Source organism: Thamnophis elegans, chromosome 4 (genome assembly GCF_009769535.1).
Source record: "Thamnophis elegans isolate rThaEle1 chromosome 4, rThaEle1.pri, whole genome shotgun sequence".
NCBI classification, from domain to species: domain Eukaryota; kingdom Metazoa; phylum Chordata; class Lepidosauria; order Squamata; family Colubridae; genus Thamnophis; species Thamnophis elegans.
This window is the reverse complement of record NC_045544.1, coordinates 82652525-82674825: the sequence shown is the minus strand read 5'-3', so window position 1 is coordinate 82674825 and position 22301 is coordinate 82652525. Positions and strand designations below refer to the sequence as shown.

General features: G+C 35.5%; 1 protein-coding gene and 3 non-coding genes across 4 annotated transcripts in view; all 4 read right to left on the bottom strand.

Moving 5' to 3' along the window:
- The window catches only part of WDR43 (WD repeat domain 43), a 28038-nt gene extending 6268 nt beyond the window's left edge, over positions 1–21770 (bottom strand). Inside the window, exons 1-15 of the mRNA XM_032215992.1 lie at positions 21402–21770; positions 16929–17063; positions 16344–16462; positions 14354–14474; positions 12952–13091; positions 12151–12253; positions 9314–9378; positions 8255–8426; positions 7182–7268; positions 5052–5174; positions 4012–4152; positions 3552–3638; positions 2313–2344; positions 1571–1634; positions 514–627 (exon numbers count right to left, since the gene is read on the bottom strand). Of these exons, the coding sequence (XP_032071883.1) occupies positions 514–627; positions 1571–1634; positions 2313–2344; positions 3552–3638; positions 4012–4152; positions 5052–5174; positions 7182–7268; positions 8255–8426; positions 9314–9378; positions 12151–12253; positions 12952–13091; positions 14354–14474; positions 16344–16462; positions 16929–17063; positions 21402–21704 (1806 nt within the window). The 5' untranslated portion in view covers positions 21705–21770. The remainder of the gene's footprint in view (positions 1–513; positions 628–1570; positions 1635–2312; positions 2345–3551; positions 3639–4011; positions 4153–5051; positions 5175–7181; positions 7269–8254; positions 8427–9313; positions 9379–12150; positions 12254–12951; positions 13092–14353; positions 14475–16343; positions 16463–16928; positions 17064–21401) is intronic.
- Positions 6744–6821, bottom strand: LOC116508560. Its single transcript, XR_004255375.1, has one exon. It is a non-coding gene; the product is annotated as a small nucleolar RNA SNORD53/SNORD92 (small nucleolar RNA).
- LOC116508561 lies at positions 14159–14243 on the bottom strand. Its single transcript, XR_004255376.1, has one exon. It is a non-coding gene; the product is annotated as a small nucleolar RNA SNORD53/SNORD92 (small nucleolar RNA).
- On the bottom strand, positions 15141–15218 carry LOC116508558. The gene has a single exon (XR_004255374.1). It is a non-coding gene; the product is annotated as a small nucleolar RNA SNORD53/SNORD92 (small nucleolar RNA).
- Positions 21771–22301: the final 531 nt, after the last annotated feature.

Here is a 22301-nt window from a genome sequence, read left to right as displayed (position 1 = left end):
TCTCAGTGAATCTGTAAAACTGTTCTACTGAAACAAAATTATACAGGTCTCTAGTGGGATAAAAGGCTTGTGAAGCAATGCCTTCAATTAAAGATTGAAGACATCCAAGTTCCCTGGATGTCTTAACATATTCTCTTTTTCCAAAACTGGTTTACTTTTTATAAGAATTGTTGAATTATCAAACGCACAGAAATTCTCAAATGGTCAACAGGAAGCTACCCTTAATGTTGGAAATCACCTTTTATATTTGAAAATCATGCATGATAACTATACTATTCCACGGAAAATTATCATACATGAAAAACTTTCTAAGTAAGACTGCTACAACACTGATCATATGTAATTTCATTTCCCCCCAAATCACTGAGAAAGATCACGACTTCTTTCATGTTATAAATTCTGGCAAACCCTCCCACATTTGATAGAAGATCTCACTGTTATTAGTAACATTCCCCCATTCTATGTTCATAACAACACTCTTTCTGTGGAGCAAGATTATTAACTTCAACTTACTTGAGTGATAATAAGATACAGTTTTCCATGCAAGCGAGATAGCTTTTGCAAAGTTTTTACTCTGCTTTCCATTAACTCATATAATGTTCCAAGCTGGGAGGCTAGATCTGGCAACTGTGATGGGGATAAAGAGAAAAAAGAGAGAATAGTCAACAGAGAACTATGAAGACATATGCAAATGTAGTCCTAGGCCCGTGATGGCGAACCTGTGGCACGCAGAGCCATTTACGAGGGTAGGTGAGGCATTGCCCTGTCAGCTCCAGCATGGCCAGCTGATTTTCAGCCTTGATTTTCAGCTGGTTTTCGAAGTCAGTTCGGGGATGAACTTGCTTAGACTGCCCTGTTTAGTGATTGCCTATCTTACTACATAATTTTTAAATGTGTCATCTGAACAATTAAACACCTTACCTCATCCTATTTCAAATTTGTCAATTTTGTCATCTTAGAGGCAAAAATCATATTGCCATATTCTGCTCTTAATATGATATTCACTTATTATTAGTGAACTTTGAAACAAGAGTAACATGTTATACAATGACAACTGTGTAAGGAATTCACTTTAAACAAAAGAATTCAAGCAGCATAAATTCAACATGAGAAGGGGACAACTGTACACAGAAAACTGCATACAATGACTGCAGAAGCAAAAGGCAATTCATGAAATCTAATTTCCTCTCCTCTTTGTTTTTTGCTCTTCTAGAAGATTTGAATCAATTCTCCTTTATTTTAACAAGCCTATGCAATATAGTCAGACTAGTAAAGAAGAATTCGATGCTCTGAAAATTATTAGGAACCTTGTGGTGCTAAGCTTGGTTGTTTTCTTGCAGACATTTCATTACCTAAACTAGATAACATCATCAGTGCTAGGACTGATATTACCTCATTTGGGTAATGAAACATCTGCAAGAAAATAACCAAGCTCAGAGAGCACCGAGGACTTTTCATTTCTACCCTGGACTACAAATATTCTCCTTTATCAGTCTGGAAATGCCTTTCTTTCATGCATCCACCAGATGAAACCAAAATTGTAAAAATCCCTGTGTATCAAAGTACTTACCGTTGAAAGGTAGGAGGCATGCATAGTTAGAACAGGTTTTAACCATCGAACCATTTGTGAAGCACTAGAAAATAACAGAAAAATATTTCATTTAATACAAAGGGTCAGAATTTTTTTAAAAAGTTTCATATTTCAAAATGATAAATTTAAACTGCATCTATAGAGATACAAAGATGGATAAAGTCTCACACATTAATGATAAATATTATAGATAAAAGTATTCATGAAATAACTTATCGGATATTCAGTTCACAGGCAGCAACAAAAAGAAAATTAAGAGTCCCTCTTATTTTTCTATAACAGATGAATGTACAACTGTATGAACTTTTATCTTTTTTAACCTTTTAGAATCTCACGTATAAAGATATGTTGCAGCTCTAATCTACAGTTATATAATCCAATACAGATTTACATTTTAAGAAATCCATTTTAAAGTAAATGTATCTCTTAAATTGCCATGTTTTCTTTTTAGACTCCTGCAAAAGTCTGGTTTAATGAACAGCATTAATTTGGTTTAATGAACAGCATGCTGCATTTACAGAACTTCTAAGGATTTTTTTCCAAGCCATCTTTGAACCATTTACTAGTTAAAATTAAAAACAAACAGATATATAAAGAGCGCCCCTTTCCACGTGGCTTTAAAATAGCCCAGCTTAATATTTTAAACAGTGCCTGCTACAACTGAACCCTCTCCCCCACTATTTATTATTATCCGAGAGAATATTAGGTAATCGCTGCTTACTTGTATGGATGCCCTTGTAGCCTTTTTGTTAGCTGAAACAGAAGTAGAGAATATAAAGACTGAGATCCATTCAGATTTGTATATAAACTACATTCTTCAACAAAATGCAGATATATGAATTCTCAAATAGTCTAAACTATTTCAAAATATTTGTAGGGATTAAATTTCACTGTGAATGCCATTGTGTTATGCAGCATTTGCAGCATAAGCTGATCTACCAGAAGCAACCCACCTACCTCTATAGTCAGTGTTAAGATTTTTTCTTGTATTTTTTCATATATACCCATGCAGATTTTTACAGACATACATGGCCAAAAGTACACAATAAATACAGGAATCACATGACTCTCTCTCTCTGTGTGTGTGTTACACAATGACTCTTAATGCAAGCCAAACATTTGGAAAATCAAAGATGATCCCTTTTCATACATTAGATTACAAATATATAAATTTTATTTATTATGTAATTAGAACAATAATTTTAAATTTAAATTTTACTATAGGTACTGTATATACTCAAGTATAAGCCTAGTTTTTCAGCCCACTTTTTGGGCTGAAAAAAGCCGACTCGGCTTATACTCGAGTCAGTGAAAAATTTGCCCGAAATGGAGGAGAAAAAGGGCCGGGGCCATGCCGCTGGGTGAGGCTCGTGAATGGCCCAGCGCCCCTGTGAGTTTCCCCTCCCTCTGTGTCAGTTTGCCGCGCAGCGCGCACCGCACCATCCCCCTCCTCACGTTCTAATGTAATGCAGGGCTGTCTTATGATTCCCCTTCCTCCCCCTCCTGCCGCTCTGCAACGATGTCCCACCTCCTCCTTGTTATGGCAAGCAGCCACATAGCGATGTCCCACCTCCTCTGGTACAGTGATCCAATGATAGGAATCACTGTGCCGTGTGTCATAGGAGGCGGGACATCGCTCCCGCGGCTGCACGGGACATCATCATCACAGCGGGACATCAGCATCATGAGGTGAGTGAAGTATTTCATTGAATACACCGCTAGTTTACTGTTTTTCTTTGAAATAAATATTCAAAAACATTATTGGTATCTATTTTTATTTTTGAAATTTACCGGTAGCTGCTGCATTTCCCACCCTAGGCTTATACTCGAGTCAAAAACTTTTCCAGTTTTTTTGTGGTAAAATTAGGTGCCTCGGCTTATATTCGGGTCGGCCTATACTCGAGTATATACGGTACTCTAGAAAAGCTAGAATTATAGTAGTTAATGTTAAATCTTTTACCTCATGCAGTAGTGGAATAACAGAATATACAGGAATTCTGGCTACTGTTTTCTTTATTACTGCTTCCTTCCTGGTTTGAAGCACTTTCTGTTAAAAAAGAAAGGGATCAATGATGGAATCGTGTTATCAGGAGACACCCAAACTACCCAGACCTTATAGATCTCGGAGGGGACCTACCATAGATATAAAATTTAGTTTCATTGTTTTTCTTCGAAAAGAGGCAATATAGTTGAGCTTGAAAACTCACATGTCTAATTTAGATCATTTAGATAAGTAAGAAATAAAGTCCTTCAAAATTCTTTATTAAAAGATTTCTGTGTCATTATTTTATAGTATTTACTACATTATCATAAAGACACAAAATACTGCAACATTCCAAATATAATGAAATTTCAAGTTTTGATAATTTTGCGATGTTATAGAGATCCTCCCCAAGTATCGTATTACTTTTAATACTTACATTTAAAATCACAGGATCACTGCTTTCCAAACCCTGAACCAAAAGCACTGCAAAATTATCAGTTTGTGGAAGGCTTCCGGATGGCTGTTTTATTTTCATCACATCAATATCCATAGCGCTAAGGCGATCTTCAATACTCTCCTAGACATTAAAAAAAATACACAAGAAGTTAGCAATTTTGTGCTACCTGTGATAAGCATCTCTCCTTTATAATACTATAACTGCATGTAACAAAATGAATTGTGCTTCCAGATTTAAGGATATGGTAAAATTCAGAGTCAGAGATAATTGAGGTTAAATGTCTGAATTCAGAAAACCAATCCTCAAAAACAAGAGTAATGGTAGATGTTCAACAATTTTATCCAGTCTTCATTCTAGCTATAGGTAGTGGGACTTGTAATCCAATACATACAAAGAGAAGAGGTTTGGTCAAGCTTTGCTGATGCAAATCTCATTTCCATCACAGAGCACATTTCTGTCACTTAACCGAAAAATCAGTTTTGACTCTTCAGTTATTGATCTACACACCACCTTTCTTATGTATGTTGTATTTTGAATTTCTTATTCTAAACAACGATTGGATCTAGAGCCAGGCTTACTCTACTGTTCTCCTTCCATTAACAGAAGTGGATAAAAGAGGGTAATGACCTTCTTCCCACTGGAGAAAGGGATGGCATTGGCTTAACAGGCACAGAAGTTTCTCTCAATATTTTGGGCCACCTACTTTGTTCATGTGAAATTACATCCTTGGATTTTGCCTCTGCCTACATGAAAAAAACACAATGTTTAGAATCACCTAATATTCTCCAGTGGTGGGAACACTTTCTTTCAGAAAAATCAATGTGTTGTAAAGTCTGTATTTCCTCTCTGAGCAAAATAAAAATTCTCAGAACCCAGCCTGAAAATTATATTTTAAAAAAATGTAAGTCTAATTCAGAGTATAAAGCATAACAAAGCAGATGATTAATATCAACAATTGGCTTGGGTTAAATACTGAATGTATTATACTGAATGTATAATACTGAATGGAGAATAATTACCTCTTTGCCATCTGACTTCCTTTTATTTTTATCCCTGCATACTGAAGATTTCACAGTTGAACTATGACCAGGAATCCCAGGCACTAATGTTTTGACCTCTGAGTTGATTACAGGAGTTTTCACCTAATTTTAAATGGAAGAAAGATATTTATATGTATTCAAGTACTACTACGTTCTGTATTTAATATTTTTTATCAAACTCAACACCTGAACCAAATAATTTAATTAAAACTCAAAACTTTTTTTTGTAAAAATTGCATTGAACAGCTAATTCATATACATATATGACAATTTACAATCCTATAGAAATTCCCCCCAAATTCCCCTACTAGAGTGCATATTTCTTCATAATCATAAATTTGAGAGCCCAATTAAGGCATACATAAATACCAAACATCTATCAATGCTTCATCAATTGATATACTTACACACACAGTTTGAACTCATTAATAATTAATAATTGAGAATGCAATTGTATAGTTCATATTCAAACACAGAAGATCAATATTTTATAGTTCAAATAATGGTTTTGTTCCAACAAGGAGATAAAAGCTAAATAAATTTTGATGGGATTCTTTAGGTATATATTGATTAAATGGGTGAAAATTTGATGAAAATATGCTTCACCTTTCCAAATATTTTTGTGCCTTTTGTAGCAAAATTCATAAGGCCTTCAATTATTTTCCTATACAGGTGGTCCTCAACTTATGAGAATTGAGCCCAAAATTTCTGTCACAAAGTGAGACATTTGTTAACTGATTTTTGCCCAATTTTATGACCTTTCTTATCAGTTAAATGAATCACTGCAATTATTAAGATAGTAACAGTTAAGCAAATCTACATTCCCCATTGACTTTGCTTGTCAAAACATGACCCTTGCAATCACCATAAACATAAGTCAATTAAAGAGCATCTGAATTTTGATCATGTGACCATGGGGATGCTGCAACAGTCATAAGTGTGAAAAATGGTCAAAAATCACTTTTTTCAGGGCCGTTGTAACTTTGGTCACTAAACAAATTGTTATAAGTCTAGAACTATCTGTATTTAATCTGCACTGAAACATTATGAAAAAATAAATTCTCTGGAATTTGGATGCCTTTTCTTCTATCCTCAAAAAAGCATAACACATTTATATTTATCACTTATGGAATTCAATTATGAATCCACAGTAGCTATTTTACAGTACACATAGAACTGCTGACTCCCACTGCTGGATACGATTTACATACTATGTATATTACAGAAAATAGTTTCAAAATATAACCTATGAATAATGAACATAATTTTCATAAGAAATCGATGTCCCTAAAATTCCATCTTTGCTATGTAGTTGCTGTGGGCCTGCGTCCTATTTTCTTTGAAAATGACCAGTGTTATGTGTACTACTAAAGATGCTACAAGTTATTTGCAGAATACACAATAAAATCATGGATTATATTTAAGAGACGTCAGACAGAACCAACAAAATTGACTTTGGACTTTACCCTTAAATAACAGAAAAGTCAGATGTTGACAAATCAGTCCAAACACTGAATGCACATTTTTAATTCAAGAGATAATCCTTCTATAAAATAATCCACTGAAGTTTTACTATAGTCAGAAAATTGTGAAAAAAATATATTCTATTAATAGCAGGCCAAAATGCTTTAGACAGCAATTCCTTTCTACCCATTATTCTATCCAATCGATGTGCTCAGCCAGCCAAGAGAAGGTGTCATCAAAGAAATTCAGTAAAAAATGAAACCAATAAGGAGGTCATCACAGCACACCCAAGGATCCATAAGCATTCTCTGTTCCATGGATTAGCATATCATAAGCCATGTAGCTAACTTGTAGCGCTGGTTTGTTCATCCACGCAAGCATGCAGGTAAACAAAATATGAGTAAAGCTAGCATAAAACTATCTTGTATGCATTCTGAAGTGCAATACAGATGTTTAACTGGATTAACTCAACCAAGCACAGAATAAGCTTGTTATCACAAGTAAAGGAGGCAAACTGGTTTAGGTTTTATTCATGTATTTTTAAAGAACTGGGATACTGTTATATTTTAATCCTGTTGAAGTCCATCTCATTTCATAATAACTATTATAGCTACTTAGGGATCAAATATTGATATCAAATCTCACCTTTGTTACAGCCATTTCTGTTTTCAGAGTCAGAGTCTTCTGAATGTCCCTTACAAAGCAGATGTGTCTTTCCATAGTATTCAAAGTCTATTAAATGAGGTTGACAAAAAACAAGCTTTAATATTTTTGTGGGTGTTCTTTTTTTTATTGATTGATTGATTATATTTCTATGCTGCCCTTTTCCCCGAAGGGGACTCAGGGAGGCTCACAACCCAAGTCAGGGGGGGGGGGGTACAAATAAGGAATAAAAAGACGAACGGAACAATACACAATTTAAAAGCACACAACAACCATACCATTCAAGGGGGGAACAAAAGCTCATTAGCCCCAGGCCTGTCGGAACAGCCAGGTTTTTAGGGCTTTACGAAAGGCCTAAAGCAGATTTAAATTGTTTAAACATTAAATCTATGCCCTAATAGTTCTAGCAAAATATCATTACTAAACAGCATGTAGCTGTATATTGTGTGCAGAGTTAAGAATATAGATTTACTGGGGGGGGGGGTGTTATTCTGAAATCAGTAATTCTTGAAGAAAATACATAAAATATAGAATTTTATTTAAAATGCATGTTACCTAGAAAAAAATGAATTTTATCTAGAACTTATATATATATGTGTGTGTGTGTGTGTGTGTGTGTGTGTGTGTTTATTTGTGCTGATAAATAAATAAAGGGAGACTAGTATAGATCTATTTCAAGCTATTTAGCTCTCATCAGCTAGCCATACCCTTCCTGGGATTTGAACCTGGGCTATATTACATACTAGGCAGACTTCTTAGCCATTAGGCCACAGGCTCTTATCCGTTATCAGCGAAGCCAGGGTGAAAGGTATCTATTAGATTTTTACAACCCCTGGTAAGCCCCAATTATGGGAGGAAGCTAACTGCTTCCATCATCTGTCAATCGGCTCGTCACAAGAGTCCATCACGACAGAAACCCAATATTTTTTTTACTGTTGCCTTTGTTATATTTGTTTTTTTATTTGTGTGTGTGTGTGTGTGTGTGTGTGTGTGTGTAAATAAATAAATAAATAAATATAAAATACCACCTTGGAATTTAAGAAAGCCATACATACCACTTTCTCAATAACAGGATGTAAGGAATTCCCATACACAAGTAGCAATGACTCCTTATCTGAACAAAATGCAGCTGCTAAGATAGGAACTGGCTTTGGTGTGGAATCATTTTCTTCTCCAGGTGTTGCTATCTGGACTGTACATTTGGATGTCAGGGGCTTTTTGCAATAGCTACAGAAAAACAATTTGTTAAACTTATAAACAACATTTATACTGTGTACCTTAATGGTTTCACTTATTATGAAATAATTGTTATCATATTTAATAATCATAGTATGGTTAGCTTGAATACAAGCTTATGTAAAATCAGTTAAGTGGGTAAAATGTAATATTGTATGATGCAATAAGTTATATAAAGTATTTGTATGGGACTTGGTTAAGATATACACACATATACAATCACATCTTGATAAAAATTACGCTAAGATCACATTATAACTGAGAAAATTGTTTGGACTTCATATTACTAACTACAACTACTACTCTCTAAGAATCATAACTGGACTGGAAGTCAACATGGACTGGCTGAAATTACTGTACTTCTACACAGGAATGTTAGAGGAACACGGTACCTACTATTTTCTAATATGTTAACAAAAAATCATTGGGCTAAAGTGATAAGGCCAATTGGGCCAATTTATTAAACTCAATTAATCCAATTTTGCAAGGTTTCATCCAGTTTCACAGAAAATGGAATCTGAGAAAAAATATGCTTTTTTCCTGTGCTTTGTTTTACTCTCTTCACACACACACACACACCCTCCAAAATAACCTGCTGCAGTGAATCCAGAATTTACAGTGAGTCCACAGGTATGAGAAGGCCACTTATTGAATGCAATGGGGAAAGAGAAAGAAAAGGCATTTATGTGAATGGACTTCCACACTTGATTTATAAAGAATGGAACCCATAGGCCACCTGCTTTAGCTTGTAAAACATTTAGACATACCAGTGAAAGGTTATTATTATGGGATAAATTTTATTACCATTGAAACTTATCTCAATAATTCTTTCTACAGGCTTATTTGTTTTTAAATATGATTCTTTACTCTTAACTTACCCATTCAAAACTTGCTCAAATAAATGCAGTTGTCCATCCCTGCATACCACTGCTATCTTCACTGGCTAGAAAAAACATAATTTTACCAACAAGTTAAAAAATGTCATAATCCAGTATATCCAACTATACATTTTTCTTAAATAGAATGAGACTTAAAATAAATCAGGTTAAATATATGATTTATTACTGATTTAAATCAAAATTTCCCCTTTTAAAATTCACAGACATGGAAACATTTGCCAAACCCTGAAAGAGCTGAATGTTTTCATCTTAGTAACAACTTCATGTAATCCAAGAGCATAAACTAACGTTGTAGTCTTCAATGCAATACTTGTAGCTACCAACACAGACACCTCTCTTCAGGTGCAGATTCTCCATCTCACAACATTAAATTAAATGGCAAACTTTTCACATTGCAAAGCAGAGCAGCCTAACTTCAACATTATCTGGTTCTATGAATGCCACTGGCTCACACCCTCTGTCATTTTTCAAGACTTCTGACTGGAGCTCTGTTTGCGAGTAGAGGAAGAAGCTGGCACTATAGCATATTGGGGGGTGAGGTGGAAGATGCCTTCCACTTAACAGTGTTATGGAAGTGGCCATGTCTACTGGAATGTTTGAGCCCAACAGTTTAAATAAACTGATTTCTAAATGTTGTTTACATGTTTAAGACACTGCATGTTGAATTGGACTAACCTACAACATACACCTGGTAATATATGCAATTAAAACATGCACCAATTTAAACAGTAAAATTTGGATGGACCAGTAGCCTCCAAGGTACTTGCAATTTTAGCTTCTTTTAGTGATAAAGGCTTGAACAGAAGTAAATAATTTTATGAAATATTTAAAAAATGATAAGACTGTCAATATTATTCAGTATATCTCAACTGTGGAATGAAAAACGTGAATATTCCATTTTTGGAGAATCAATAAAATGAGGTCGTATTTTTTTTAAAATGTGAAATAAACTTACAATTTAAAAATGAACATCATTAATCATAACAGTATTTATGTTTACTGGCCCCACAAAATAATGTTGGGAAATGCAAAACAGATTTTTTTATGCTGCGATATAAGAAATTTGAAGATTTTTTAATTCATATAATTTGGGCTTGTTCTATAATAATCTTGCATTTGTTTCCCATTTCTATAAATATTAATTAAATTTTGGAAAAAATAGACTAGTTAAGGAGGTTGATGTGATGCAATATTCCTAAAATAGACTAGTTAAGGAATTTGCTATGTAGCGCAAATTTAATTATAAATTTAGCAATTGAATTAGCTGTTTTCATATTAAATACTATGAATTATTATTCATGTAAATAATGTTCGTGCATATGTATATAAAACTGTAATAAATATATTTTTTCACATTACAATCACTATTTTTAATTTGCTCTCCTGGTTACTTTTTGACCCACTGAAAGAATTTTAAAAATGATATTAAATGATTTTAGTTTTTATCCAATAAATCAGTGGTTCCCAAACTTGGCAACTTTAAGACTTGTGGACTTCAACTCCCAGAATTCTCCAGAGCTGGCTGGAGAATTCTGGGAGTTGAAGTCCACAAGTCTTAAAGTTGCCAAGTTTGGAAACCACTGCAATAAATGTTATCTATATACATTGTGCAGGTGTGTATAGCAAGCTCAATAGTTAATAACACAATGTATGACAATAAGATGAAAAGTGCTTATATTTCATTTGAAGCGGTCTATCTCAAAATGTTCCAAGACTTAAAACAGACATTTTGAATATTCTAACTAACAAAACGCAGTTTTGTTTTAACTTTTGTTGTCAGCAAATGAAATATGTTGAAAGTTTTGCTGGGATTATAAAAAAAATACTTCTTATTCTCATGAAACAAAACACAATTTCATGTGTATCTATAAACGTTACATTCAAGTACTTTTCATTACAATTCATTTCAATGAAAATACCAGTTTAGATGAATATATGTAAAGCCAAGTAAAGAATTTTATAGCTACAAATTCTTTGGGCAATTCTTGGTTAACTTCCTTTTCATTCTTGCTGGCATTGTTCAAATTTTGGACAACGTACATAAGAAAATAGAAATACACATTAGTCCCTTTCAGACATAAAAAGCTGGAATTTATAAACTAACTGTAACTATGATCGTGCGTTATTAAAAAAGGACTATGTATTCTTTTCTGGGATGATTTACTTATCACATCGCCAGAAAATCACCAATCATATTGCCATGACATTATGTGTGATCTAAATCTCTGTGTTTAAGAAAGATAATAATTCATTCTTTTCATTTCCACCATTTTAAAAATGTATTTAAAAAAATTAAATAAATATGAAAAAGGAGGTTAATAAAATATAAAAACAAAAAAGAAACCAAAAGATAAGGTACAAATGTTGTCCATATTGAACTTTAAATTAAATATACCAATTAACATAGTAGAAATCATTAACAGAACTACAAATATTACAGGTAGTCTTTGACTTACAACCAACTTAACGGAAATGATTCAGTAACAACCATAGCAAGCAAGGTCCTAAAATGGGAGAAATTCACTTTAATAACTGCTGCTTAGCAATGGAAATTTTGGGCTCAATTGTGGTCATAAGTCGAGGATTAACTGTATATAAAATCAATACCGAATATTATGGATCATCTAGAAATATGGCTCTAAGGAAAAGAAAACCAAATCTACAGGTGGCACAAAACGAGATCATTAATTCATTTTCATTTGCTGTTAAACCAGTTTTTAAAAAATCACTAGCTTTTAATTTATCCCCATACTTTTCTAAAGTGGTTTCAACTGCACTAAAATATTGATGTTGAAAAAATAAGCTCTATTTCTTACCTGTTCTTTGCTTTCTGATATTGTCAAGTCAATATGGATTGGCTCATCTGTTACTGTGAAACTCATCACAGCGTTCTTTTCTTTCCTGTCTGATCTCACCTGCCTTGAGAAAAAGCAGGACAGGTTTTAAAAAATGAAAAGACATAAGTAAAAATGATTTTGGACACCATAAGAATACAATAATGCCCTATTGGAGTGGACCTCTAGCTGATCTAGTACAGCAGTCTGTTCATAGAGTAGCCAACCAACTGCACAAAAAGCACACTGATTTCCATGTAGATGGCCTTCAGAGGCAAGAGGCAATCATACTGCATTTAGGGTAATACCCATAGATTGCCAACACTTTTTGAAAGCTAGACAATTGGTAGTGAAGACTATATTTTACGGTAATGAATTGTATGAACAAATAATGAATTATGTAAAGCATTGTTTTCTTTTGTCTGTCCCAATTCTTCTAAGATTGAATTTCATTGTGTGATCTCTGGTTCTAGCATTTTAGGAAGGGGAAAGTAGCTTCTTCTTGCCCATTTTATCCACACCCCATACAGAGTTCAACTTCTCAAAGCAGTTTTTATGCCTGCTATGAATAAAACAATCAGAAAGCAGTATGTAGAATATTCACAGAATAGCTGAGAAATTCTTTTCTACGATGATATGCAAAAGTCAATGGGTTAATTTTATATTATATGTATACACTGTAGTGATCCACAAACCTCATTTATTTCATGTTTTTATTTCTTAGTTTTGGACTAAAGATTATTATCAAACAGTGATTGTTAAGAGTTTGAAAAAAATACATACCACACACTGAGTAACCGGTCATGCATTGCTCCAGATAAGAAATAGAGGCCTGTAATTCCATCAAAAGGTTGATTTTCAGCTGGAGGCCACATTGTGATGAACCTAAGCATTGAGACTGCTGTAGCATGTCCTGTGAAATGCTGAACAAGAAATGTCATTTAGACTGATCAGGAAGACATAGTGTTTAAAATGCATAGAAAAATTCAAAGTTGAGATTCTGTATCCCAACAAGAATCCATTATCCCTAAATTAGTGTCACACAAGAAACTTATTTTTCCTAAAGTAGAGAATGAATTTAGCTTCAAAATAGAAGCAATATGGATGGAAGGGAACTCTTTTTAAACATAATCACAATCAGGAATTTAAGTTTTCTGTCGAGCTAAATAAAAAGTGAAAAATTGATACTATCAACTATCAACAGACGCAGCTATCTTTCCATTTCTCAGCTTGGGAGGTGGGAAGTCTGGAATGTCAGACCAGACAGCAACATAGATCATCCTGTGGGAACCAAGGTCATCCCAACAGGTGCTGGCCAGAGACTGGGGGGGAGTTGCCAAGATACCAGAATACCTAATTGTACACTGTGGCCTATGACCCTAAGGGAGGGAATTATCTATTCTTTAATTATATTGAAACTGCAGGAAATATTTAGAACTGGTTTTGTTTTCATTCGTGCAGAAATGATATACTCAACAAAACAGTTCTTTAAGAAAGCTGAAAGTCTCAAAGTGCTGAATTGCTTGGGTTCATTAGTTGGAACCTTGACAGATAATTTATTTTCTACCACAAAGAATGAAATTACTTCTCCTGGGCTGCAACAAGGCTTTCAAACACTGAATTTCAGTAGACTCAGTCTTTATCACTCAAAAAAGTGATAAATTGATTCTACCAATTATTCCTTCAGATTTCAACGGAAGATAATATTAAATAGGATTTGGATTTAAAAATCAACTAAATGTCTAAGAATAACAAGAAACTGGTAAACATTTTAATCCAATGATACGATACATAGAGTATGCTCATGTTCAATGTTATCATAAAACACTAATGATAAAAATAATTATTTTTTCCAAAGTAGCGGGTTTAACTATCATTAATGCTTTCATAATTAACAAACACCAAACCAGACATTATTCCTGTTACGTTGTGTACAGCAATAGTGTTTACAGGAATTCAGATTAACATTGTCAAATGCTGCTATGGGGCAGTGCTCAGACACAGCCAAGGAATTTCATGTCCTCATTCAACTGTCAGCCATCTGAAACCACCTTTTAAAAGTATCATCACAGCAAACTGTCCAGCAGTCTCCAACAATGCTAATGATATTATTAAACAAAACGAAGTAAAGCAATTGATTAAGGAGTTAAGATCATTTCGGTTCACTGTGTCCCTGAATACATACTCTATAGACTTCTTTGGTCTCCAAGTCCCACAGTTTGATAGTTCGACCTGCTGAAAGTAGTACTTTTCCATCCGGACTGATGCACAATGAGCTCACACTGCTGTTATCTGCTTTCCATTTACTAGGGAATTTAAGAAAAAATGAATTAAAAATTACTGTAATACAGATTTATTTAACAAAGGCTAAAAGAAAATACATATAACTCTGTAAGTTGGAAAGCGGGACTTTAAATGTCTTAAATCACTAAGACTTTGATTTAGAATCTAAACCCAAAATATTCCTTGAAATTGGCTACTTCTGAGCAGCCAGAAAAATTAAACTAAAGAGTGAAAGCACGTGTTAAGCTACTTTTCCATGACAAAGCTATTTGGATAAGAACATTCATAATTTTGAGAGCATGTACACACAATGACTGCCTTGAAAACTATGCTTATTAACAAAATGACTCTTATACATGCCCACTCCATTTAACTAAAGGTAATGCTGTTCTCAATGTAGGGCCTTTGTAGGGCCCCAAGACATTTCTGGAAATACATGTGATACCAAAGTCTGGTAATTGGATTTCTAACATCTAGGAATGTTTTAATCCCATTTGTTATAGTTTATATAGAGAAGTTTGAAAAAATATTATGTGTCTATTTTCATTATCTTTAAAAATATGTTAAAGCAACTTTTATTTTAACTGAGAAATTGAAGAAAAATGTGTTTAATTCTGGACTTTTCCAACTATGTACTTACCATGGTATTTGGTAAGCTTTAATATATTAAATTTTCACTTGAAGACAGCCTGCTCAGACAGCCAAGAGAAAAGTATCCTCACTAGGTATCAGAAGTGAGTGAAACCAATTGGAAATCATCACAGCAGGGTATTTTTTACTTGAAGACTGCACTTTTGAAATTAATAAATGAAATAGGCCAGCTTGTTTAGGCAAGATGTTAATTGTTTTATTCCGTACATATAACCAGTACTTTGAAGAATAATTTCTATACAATTTTCTCCCTTTACTGCTTATAAAAAGTGGTTTATATACCATCTGTTTATGATCTTTACTTTTTATAAGCAGTAAAGGAAAGGGTTCAAGTTTTAGTCCTGGACTTTATATTACATCTCAAAAAGATGCTATGTGTAATGTGACTTTTTTCTCATGCAATTTTAAGTTATTTTCCCTTTCAAGCAAATATTTCTTACACCTAGATTTAAAAATCAAATATTAGCGTTCTAGTTCTAATAGCCCATAAATATTTGCATATCATTACATTATAATGCAAGATGTGTTAGTTATTTGTTCCATTGGATTGAAAACATTTCTAAATTTAAATAAAAGAATTGGGCTGCTGAGTAAAAATTAAATTAGGATCCAAACACTTTAAAAGAAAAAGCAATCAAATTTTACTAATTCAGAAATTTCCATAAGAATGTGTATGGGGATGAATGGATATGAATTTCCTCAGTGATTGCAAATGTTGTAAGTTATTTCTTTCGATTTTATTTTAATTCTGAGATTCTTAGGGACTACCTGTCTCCTGATCTTGTTTTCTAACAGAACTGACATGCTTCAGGGTATTCAATTAAGCTTTATCATCTGATGGGACTTAGAAGGCCTGCCTTTATCCCTCCCAGAAGTTTGTACTACCCCTAACCTGGCCTTGTTCAAATAAGCCCTTAAAAACTGATTCTTAATCTAGGCCTTGGGTTACCTTGAGAGGCAGTCTCTTAATGGGATTGCTATATGTTTGAGACAGTGTAAGATCCGTAATGTTATTTTATCATTGTTTTGTAAATTTTCTTTTAATATTATTTAATAATCAAATAATATTCATTTTAGCATTTGGAGATGAAAAAACATTACACAGTCTTTACACATTACTTAATTCTACCTAAGATAAATTGATCTGAGGATTTTTATTGTTAGTCACAAAGTCATATCTGACCTATCACGACCTAGAATAACAGAAATTTGGTGACACTTCTATACTAGGCCAGACTCACCATTTTACTTTACATGTCTGCACGTCCCATTCCGCAATATGTTTGTCATCTGAACAGCTATATAAACAACCATTGTCCTGATGCCACCGTATGCAGTTTATTTTATTGTCATGCCCATTCTAGGTAAAAAGAAAAGTTATTAGCAAGTATGATACTTTCATCAAACCAGTTGTGACCAAAATGCTTTACAGGTGGTCCTTGACTTACAATCACCTTTAAATCCCCTAAAATTGCCCTCCCAAACTAACCCATTTGTACCACTAGAAAGATTGTAAGAGGCAAAGTCATTATCTTAAGCTGCTTTATTTCTGAAAGCACCAGTTTTATTTCCACCTTATGTCTCCTAACTTCTCCCAGAAAGAAAAATATCTTTGAGTATTTTTTTTACATTGTTAATACTCCTAGCACATTGGAAGGACTAAATAAATAATTCCAACCACTTTGCTAGTGTTACCACCACTCTGTAGCCTCAGACAGATTAAAAAAAAACCACTGCTATCCCAGACATTGCCCACCTCAGCTTTTAATAACTTTAAATCAATTGTCTCTTAACAGAAAAATAATGTTGCTAAACATCATACTTACTAGTTTATTCTGTAATTCTCCTTTAACTGTGCTGTATAATAAAATGCCACCAACAGCAGTACCAATAGCCAAAAGATCTAACTGTTCAGCTGCTTCTACAACTTCAGATTTCCTCTTCTTCCTTTGAGGACCTTCCTATAAAATAGTTAAAATAGTCTGGATATTAAATAACTATTTTACAAGAGATATGAAATAAAAGCATATTGAAAATTGCCAGGGAGTATAAACACAGAATCAGCATGCCTATGTACACTTTTAAAAAAGTGCTGAATTGCTCTATCAACATAATCCAAGCTCAAACCTAACAGTCATCTTTATCTTGTTAAAATCCAGCTAATATAAAGAACCTTCAATTCTGCTGAGCAAACATGAACATTCATCATGCATGATGATCAGTGACCATAAATATTGATTTAATCTGATATAATAACATCCTTATTAATAGTACTTAGGCAGTTCAAAATACTCAAATCCAGTTTTTTTCCCAACCAAGAAAGGTGCTTTGCTTTAGTAATAGAAATAACATATTTCTGCAACATTAACTGTCTAATGAGTTTTTAAATAACTTCCTTTTTCTTCTTCTATATCTAACTGAGTCATCACTTCTTTCAGAACCTATTAATTCTCCAAGTGAATCTTTCGTAGACTCTGCTTCCTCCTGCTACTGTTCACCACAGATCTACAAGGCCCTTTTATTCTGTGTCCTTCTGCATTGATCACTGCAAGTATATTTATCTCCTGTACGTTTCAAATTAAAATTATTTCTATGTGAGTTGCAATTCCAGCTCTTTAATTCCTATATGGTTTACTGTACGTTTGGAATTAAAAACAAGAATTCTACTTTGTAATTTCTCCAACCCACCCTGTGAAAAACCCATATCTGATTTCAGAGATCATAAACATGTATAAAAGTTCATATACATTGCTTCAAATATACCAACATTTCAAATCTCATTCAAAATTTTACCTCTAAACTAAAATGCATAACATTAATCTGTTTCAAACATATTTCCCACTCAGTTTGACTGTTACAAACATAATTCAGTCTTACGATTTTACATCTTGTTCATGTCAATGGCTTCTCTACTTTAGTTTACATTCATATCAGAATTGGAAACCACAACTTGAAATATATTTTCAATTGTGATTTTAAAAAATGCTCAAAATGTTGTTTCACAATCACAATTCCATCCTTCCAAGGTCAGTAAAATGAGGATCCAGATTATTGGTAGCAATATGTTGAGTCTGTAAACTGCTTAGAGACAGCTATAAAGCGGTATATAAGTCTAAGTATTGCTATAGGTAGCCCATATGATCTCTTCCTTCTGTTTCTACATCTCTTTCCTCATCATCCTGAGGGTAGGCCTTTTCTACCTGCGTACAATTCTTCAGTATATTTCTGCCATCTTTTCATGATGCCTTCTTGGTACAACAGTTCTTAACCCTTGCTTGTTTTTAATTATCCCTTTATAGGCAATAAATGATGCTCCGATCTTTTTGACTTGCATAAATGCATTCCTAGTGTGACCCTTCATGTAGTCCATTTTAAACTGTTTACATTGCTCATCCCTATAAATTTCATTATCCTTTCTTGCTGCCCTCTGGAAAGCTGTATTTACTCTTCTTACTTCTTCCCCCTTGCCTGCTGCCTTAGCTGGTTTTCTTTGCTCAGCTGTTTTGATGGTTTCATCTGGGAGCCACTTGCACTTTTTCTCTGACTTCTTAAATGGCAAACATTCTGCAATTCCTATAATAATCGATTGAATTTTTTGTCACTGTTCAGGTGTCTTATCAGCAGTGTCTAATAGATCAAACCTATTTTTCACCTCCATTGTATATGTAGTAGAGTTTGGAGACATCAAACTTATTTGGAAGCACTGCCTTTTTGATGCTGCATAATACGACTAATCTTTACCATCAACAGTTTGTGATCTGAACCGCAATCAGCACTTGGATAGGACAATAGGACATAGGTCAATCGGATTATGGTGAAGTCCATTTGGTGCATAAGTGGCGATTGTGCTGTTTGAACTGTACATTTGTGATCCTAAATTTGACAATTCTTGGCAAAATTGTACCGAACAATCACCTTCATCGTTCCTTTCACCCTTTCACCTATCTCCACTTGTTTGCCAATTTTTACAGTAAAGTCATCCAAGTTGTAAATGATGTCTTTTTTGGGCACTTGTTTCAGTTTTTTGGACCAGGGCATAAAAGCCCTATTTCAAGCTCTGCTGCAGCAGTCGTTGGGCATAGATTTGGGCAATTGTGATGTTGAGGGGCTTGATGCAAATTCTGATGGTCATAATTCTGTCACTGACAGCTGAAAAGCTTTTTTCACTGCTATAGCAAATTTCCTACTTACAATAAACGCCAATCCATTTTCCCAATATCATGTCCTGAATGTCAGTAAAGTACTCAGACTGGAAAAAAACCAATGTCTGACCAGAGTAACTCTAACACCAAGGAGATCAATTTCCAATCTGATCATCTCACATTTGACAATATTTAATTTACCTACTCCTCTGGTGTTCCACATGGCTATCACATGTATCTCTTTACAACACAGATATTTGTTTTCGCCACTACCTGCCTCATTAACTGTGATTCCTCTTATCTATTGTTGAGCACTCTAGATGTTTGACACTTGTTCCATAGAATTTTCTTGGTGAGTGTTTTGTGGAGTAGGTCACCCTCCATTAAAATGTTAAAATTTACCGTATCTCCTAATTTTGATAGCTGTAAGAAGTACAATCCAACAGTAAATGAAGACCAATATATTGACTATTTGAGACAAGTATAATGAAAATTGTATTGAGTTGTGAATATGAAATTAAAATTTTGGATTTTAATATTTGCACAAGGATGACATTTTTGTCAGGTAGCATAAACTTTGCATGCCTGAAATGATGCAGTAATTGGATAAACTTTTAAGTTCTGCAACAGTTAAAAAGTGATAATACACAGGTAAAGTTCAAGTGAAAAAAAGTAGGATACAGGAACATGAAACATCTTTTCTTTCCATTACAATCCTTTCCTTTTCAGGAATATTTACTCAGCAAATGTTCCTTTTCATTTACATATTTAAATCCCCTTTGATAAACCAACAAGCTTCTCTCAGTAACAATTTACACATTTTCATTCACTTTCAAGCAATGCATATAGGATTGCAACCTCAACATAGCAGCAGTACTCCCACATTCTCACTCTATTAACAAATACTTTATTTTGTCCCTTTACTTATATCTATTGAAATAAAAACAGATGCATGTTCTTGAAAAACTAATAAGTCTGGTTAAAAAGCTTTAAAATATTTAAAAGGATTTTAATTGTCTGAATTTATAAAGATATAAATAACTTTTAAATGACTTTTAGCAATTAACTCTACAGACTGATGGAGTGAAGAAATGTAAAATCCTTTTCAAAGGCCCATATATTTTATGAAAAAATAAAAGAACACAAATGAAGTAGATGTGTAGAGTGTATCAAGAGTCAGATAGCCAACTCAGAATAGTACATAGGCTTTACATTCTAAATCTCTCCATCTAAATTGGAGTAACAGAAGAGGTCATTTAGGATTAAAGCTGAAACGTTGACCAAACCTAAAAGATGCCTTTAGGAACTCCAGTCTAAAACCAAAACCCACTTCTGGTGACATATTTCTGGATGGCACTAAAAGTACACATATTGCTGCAAAACGGGAGCTTTGTTATGTGCCACCCCAGAATCTGATGCCAAGCCAAAGTTAAGAACAAATTGGGAAAGATAGAAGCGGCTCCTCCAAATTGGAAGCATAGCATGTGCTTGGTAATGCTCAAATAACTAGGTTTCGACGTGGATTTCCTTTTTTTCCTAAGATGATGCTTTTATCTTTCGAAATTTGTAGGAAAGGTCCCGCTGGGGAGGAAGAAAGAGAACTAAATCCCCTTTTGAGAGGGGTGAGGTCGTGGCGTGAACCCTGACGCATTTCAAAGCAGCAGCGTCTTCTTCTTTTCGGCTCTTCAATCCTCCATGCGTCGGGTGGGGGCGGAGCCAGGAAGAGCACACATGTGCAGCTTCGGCCCTGAAGAATCTCGGTGGGGGAAAGCGGGGGGGGGGGGAATCGGGGCTGCTTTGAGGAGAGGCCCGAGGTGACGGAATGGGGGAGAAAAAAGTTGCCAGCAGATCCGTCCACGGGCGATCCTCCGTCTCTAAGAAAAAGCAGAGCGCTGCTGCGAAGCTCCCATCGCACGTGGCTCCAATTTGCACGCGAAGGGGGGGGTGTGATTTTATCCCAATTAGGTTTCAAAAAAAAAAAAAAAACCACATATACCACCATCGTCTTTTCTCCCACTCCACCCTCGCCGCCCTCAGTGACAGGCCCACCTCGCTGCTGGGCATGGGGGCTTCCACATGGTCGGGAATAAGGCCCAGGCCCAGCAAACGCGACCCAGGCGACGGTGCCGCCGCTGCGATAGCCCACCCTTTGAATACCTTGCTGGGAGGCGGTCGGCCTCCTCCGACGGCCGGCGGTGCCCAGGCCAGGCAGGTACAAGCGGCGCTGAGATGGGCAGAGGGCACGTACTCGTGATGGAGGCGGCTACTGGCCGTCTCCCACACGCGAAGCCTCCCGTCGGGCCCAGAGAGAGCCAGCAAGCGCCGCTCGTGGGGAGAAAAGGCACAGGGGCTTCCTGTCACGTAGATGGGGCTCTCGAAGGCCGCCGCCTGCTCCCGCTCGCCCGCCGAAGCGCCTTTTCCTCGCCCTCCTCTTGCTGCTCCTGCTGCCGCCGCGGCCATGGCGCTCGCTGCAGGCCCGGCCCTCTCTGCTCCCAGCAGGGCAGGCGCGCAGCAACGTGGTCGGCCTTTCCCCCCACGAGCATGCGCACTCGCAACCTCCGACGCGCTGCAGTACGTCATCTTCACGTTCCAAAGGCTTGAGGGTAGACGTCGGGAGGCTGTTTCTGTAGCCTCCGGCTGATGAACCTTCGGCTTCCTTCCAAAAATGAATTCACCCAAGAATGGATCAACACAGCTGGAAGCCGATTTAGAAATCAGGACAAGCCTCATATTTGAATTGGGCTGCTGCAATCCGACTGTAATTGTTCACAGCGTTTCATCGTAATAAGACAGGGGTCCCCAAACTTGGCAATTTTAAGACTTGGGGACTTCAACTCCTAGAATTCTCCAGCCAGCTATGCTGCTGGAGAATTCTGGGAGTTGAAGTCCACAAGTCTTAAAGTTGCCAAGTTTGAAGACCTCTAATAAAGAGTTCAGTTACAATCGGCCGAAACCAGCTGCCTGCGGAATTCTGGGACTTGAAGTCCACAGATCTTAAAAGGGGTCTCGGTTGAGACGAGCTGTTTGGGTGCTCTCTGAGTTTGATTGTTTTCTGGC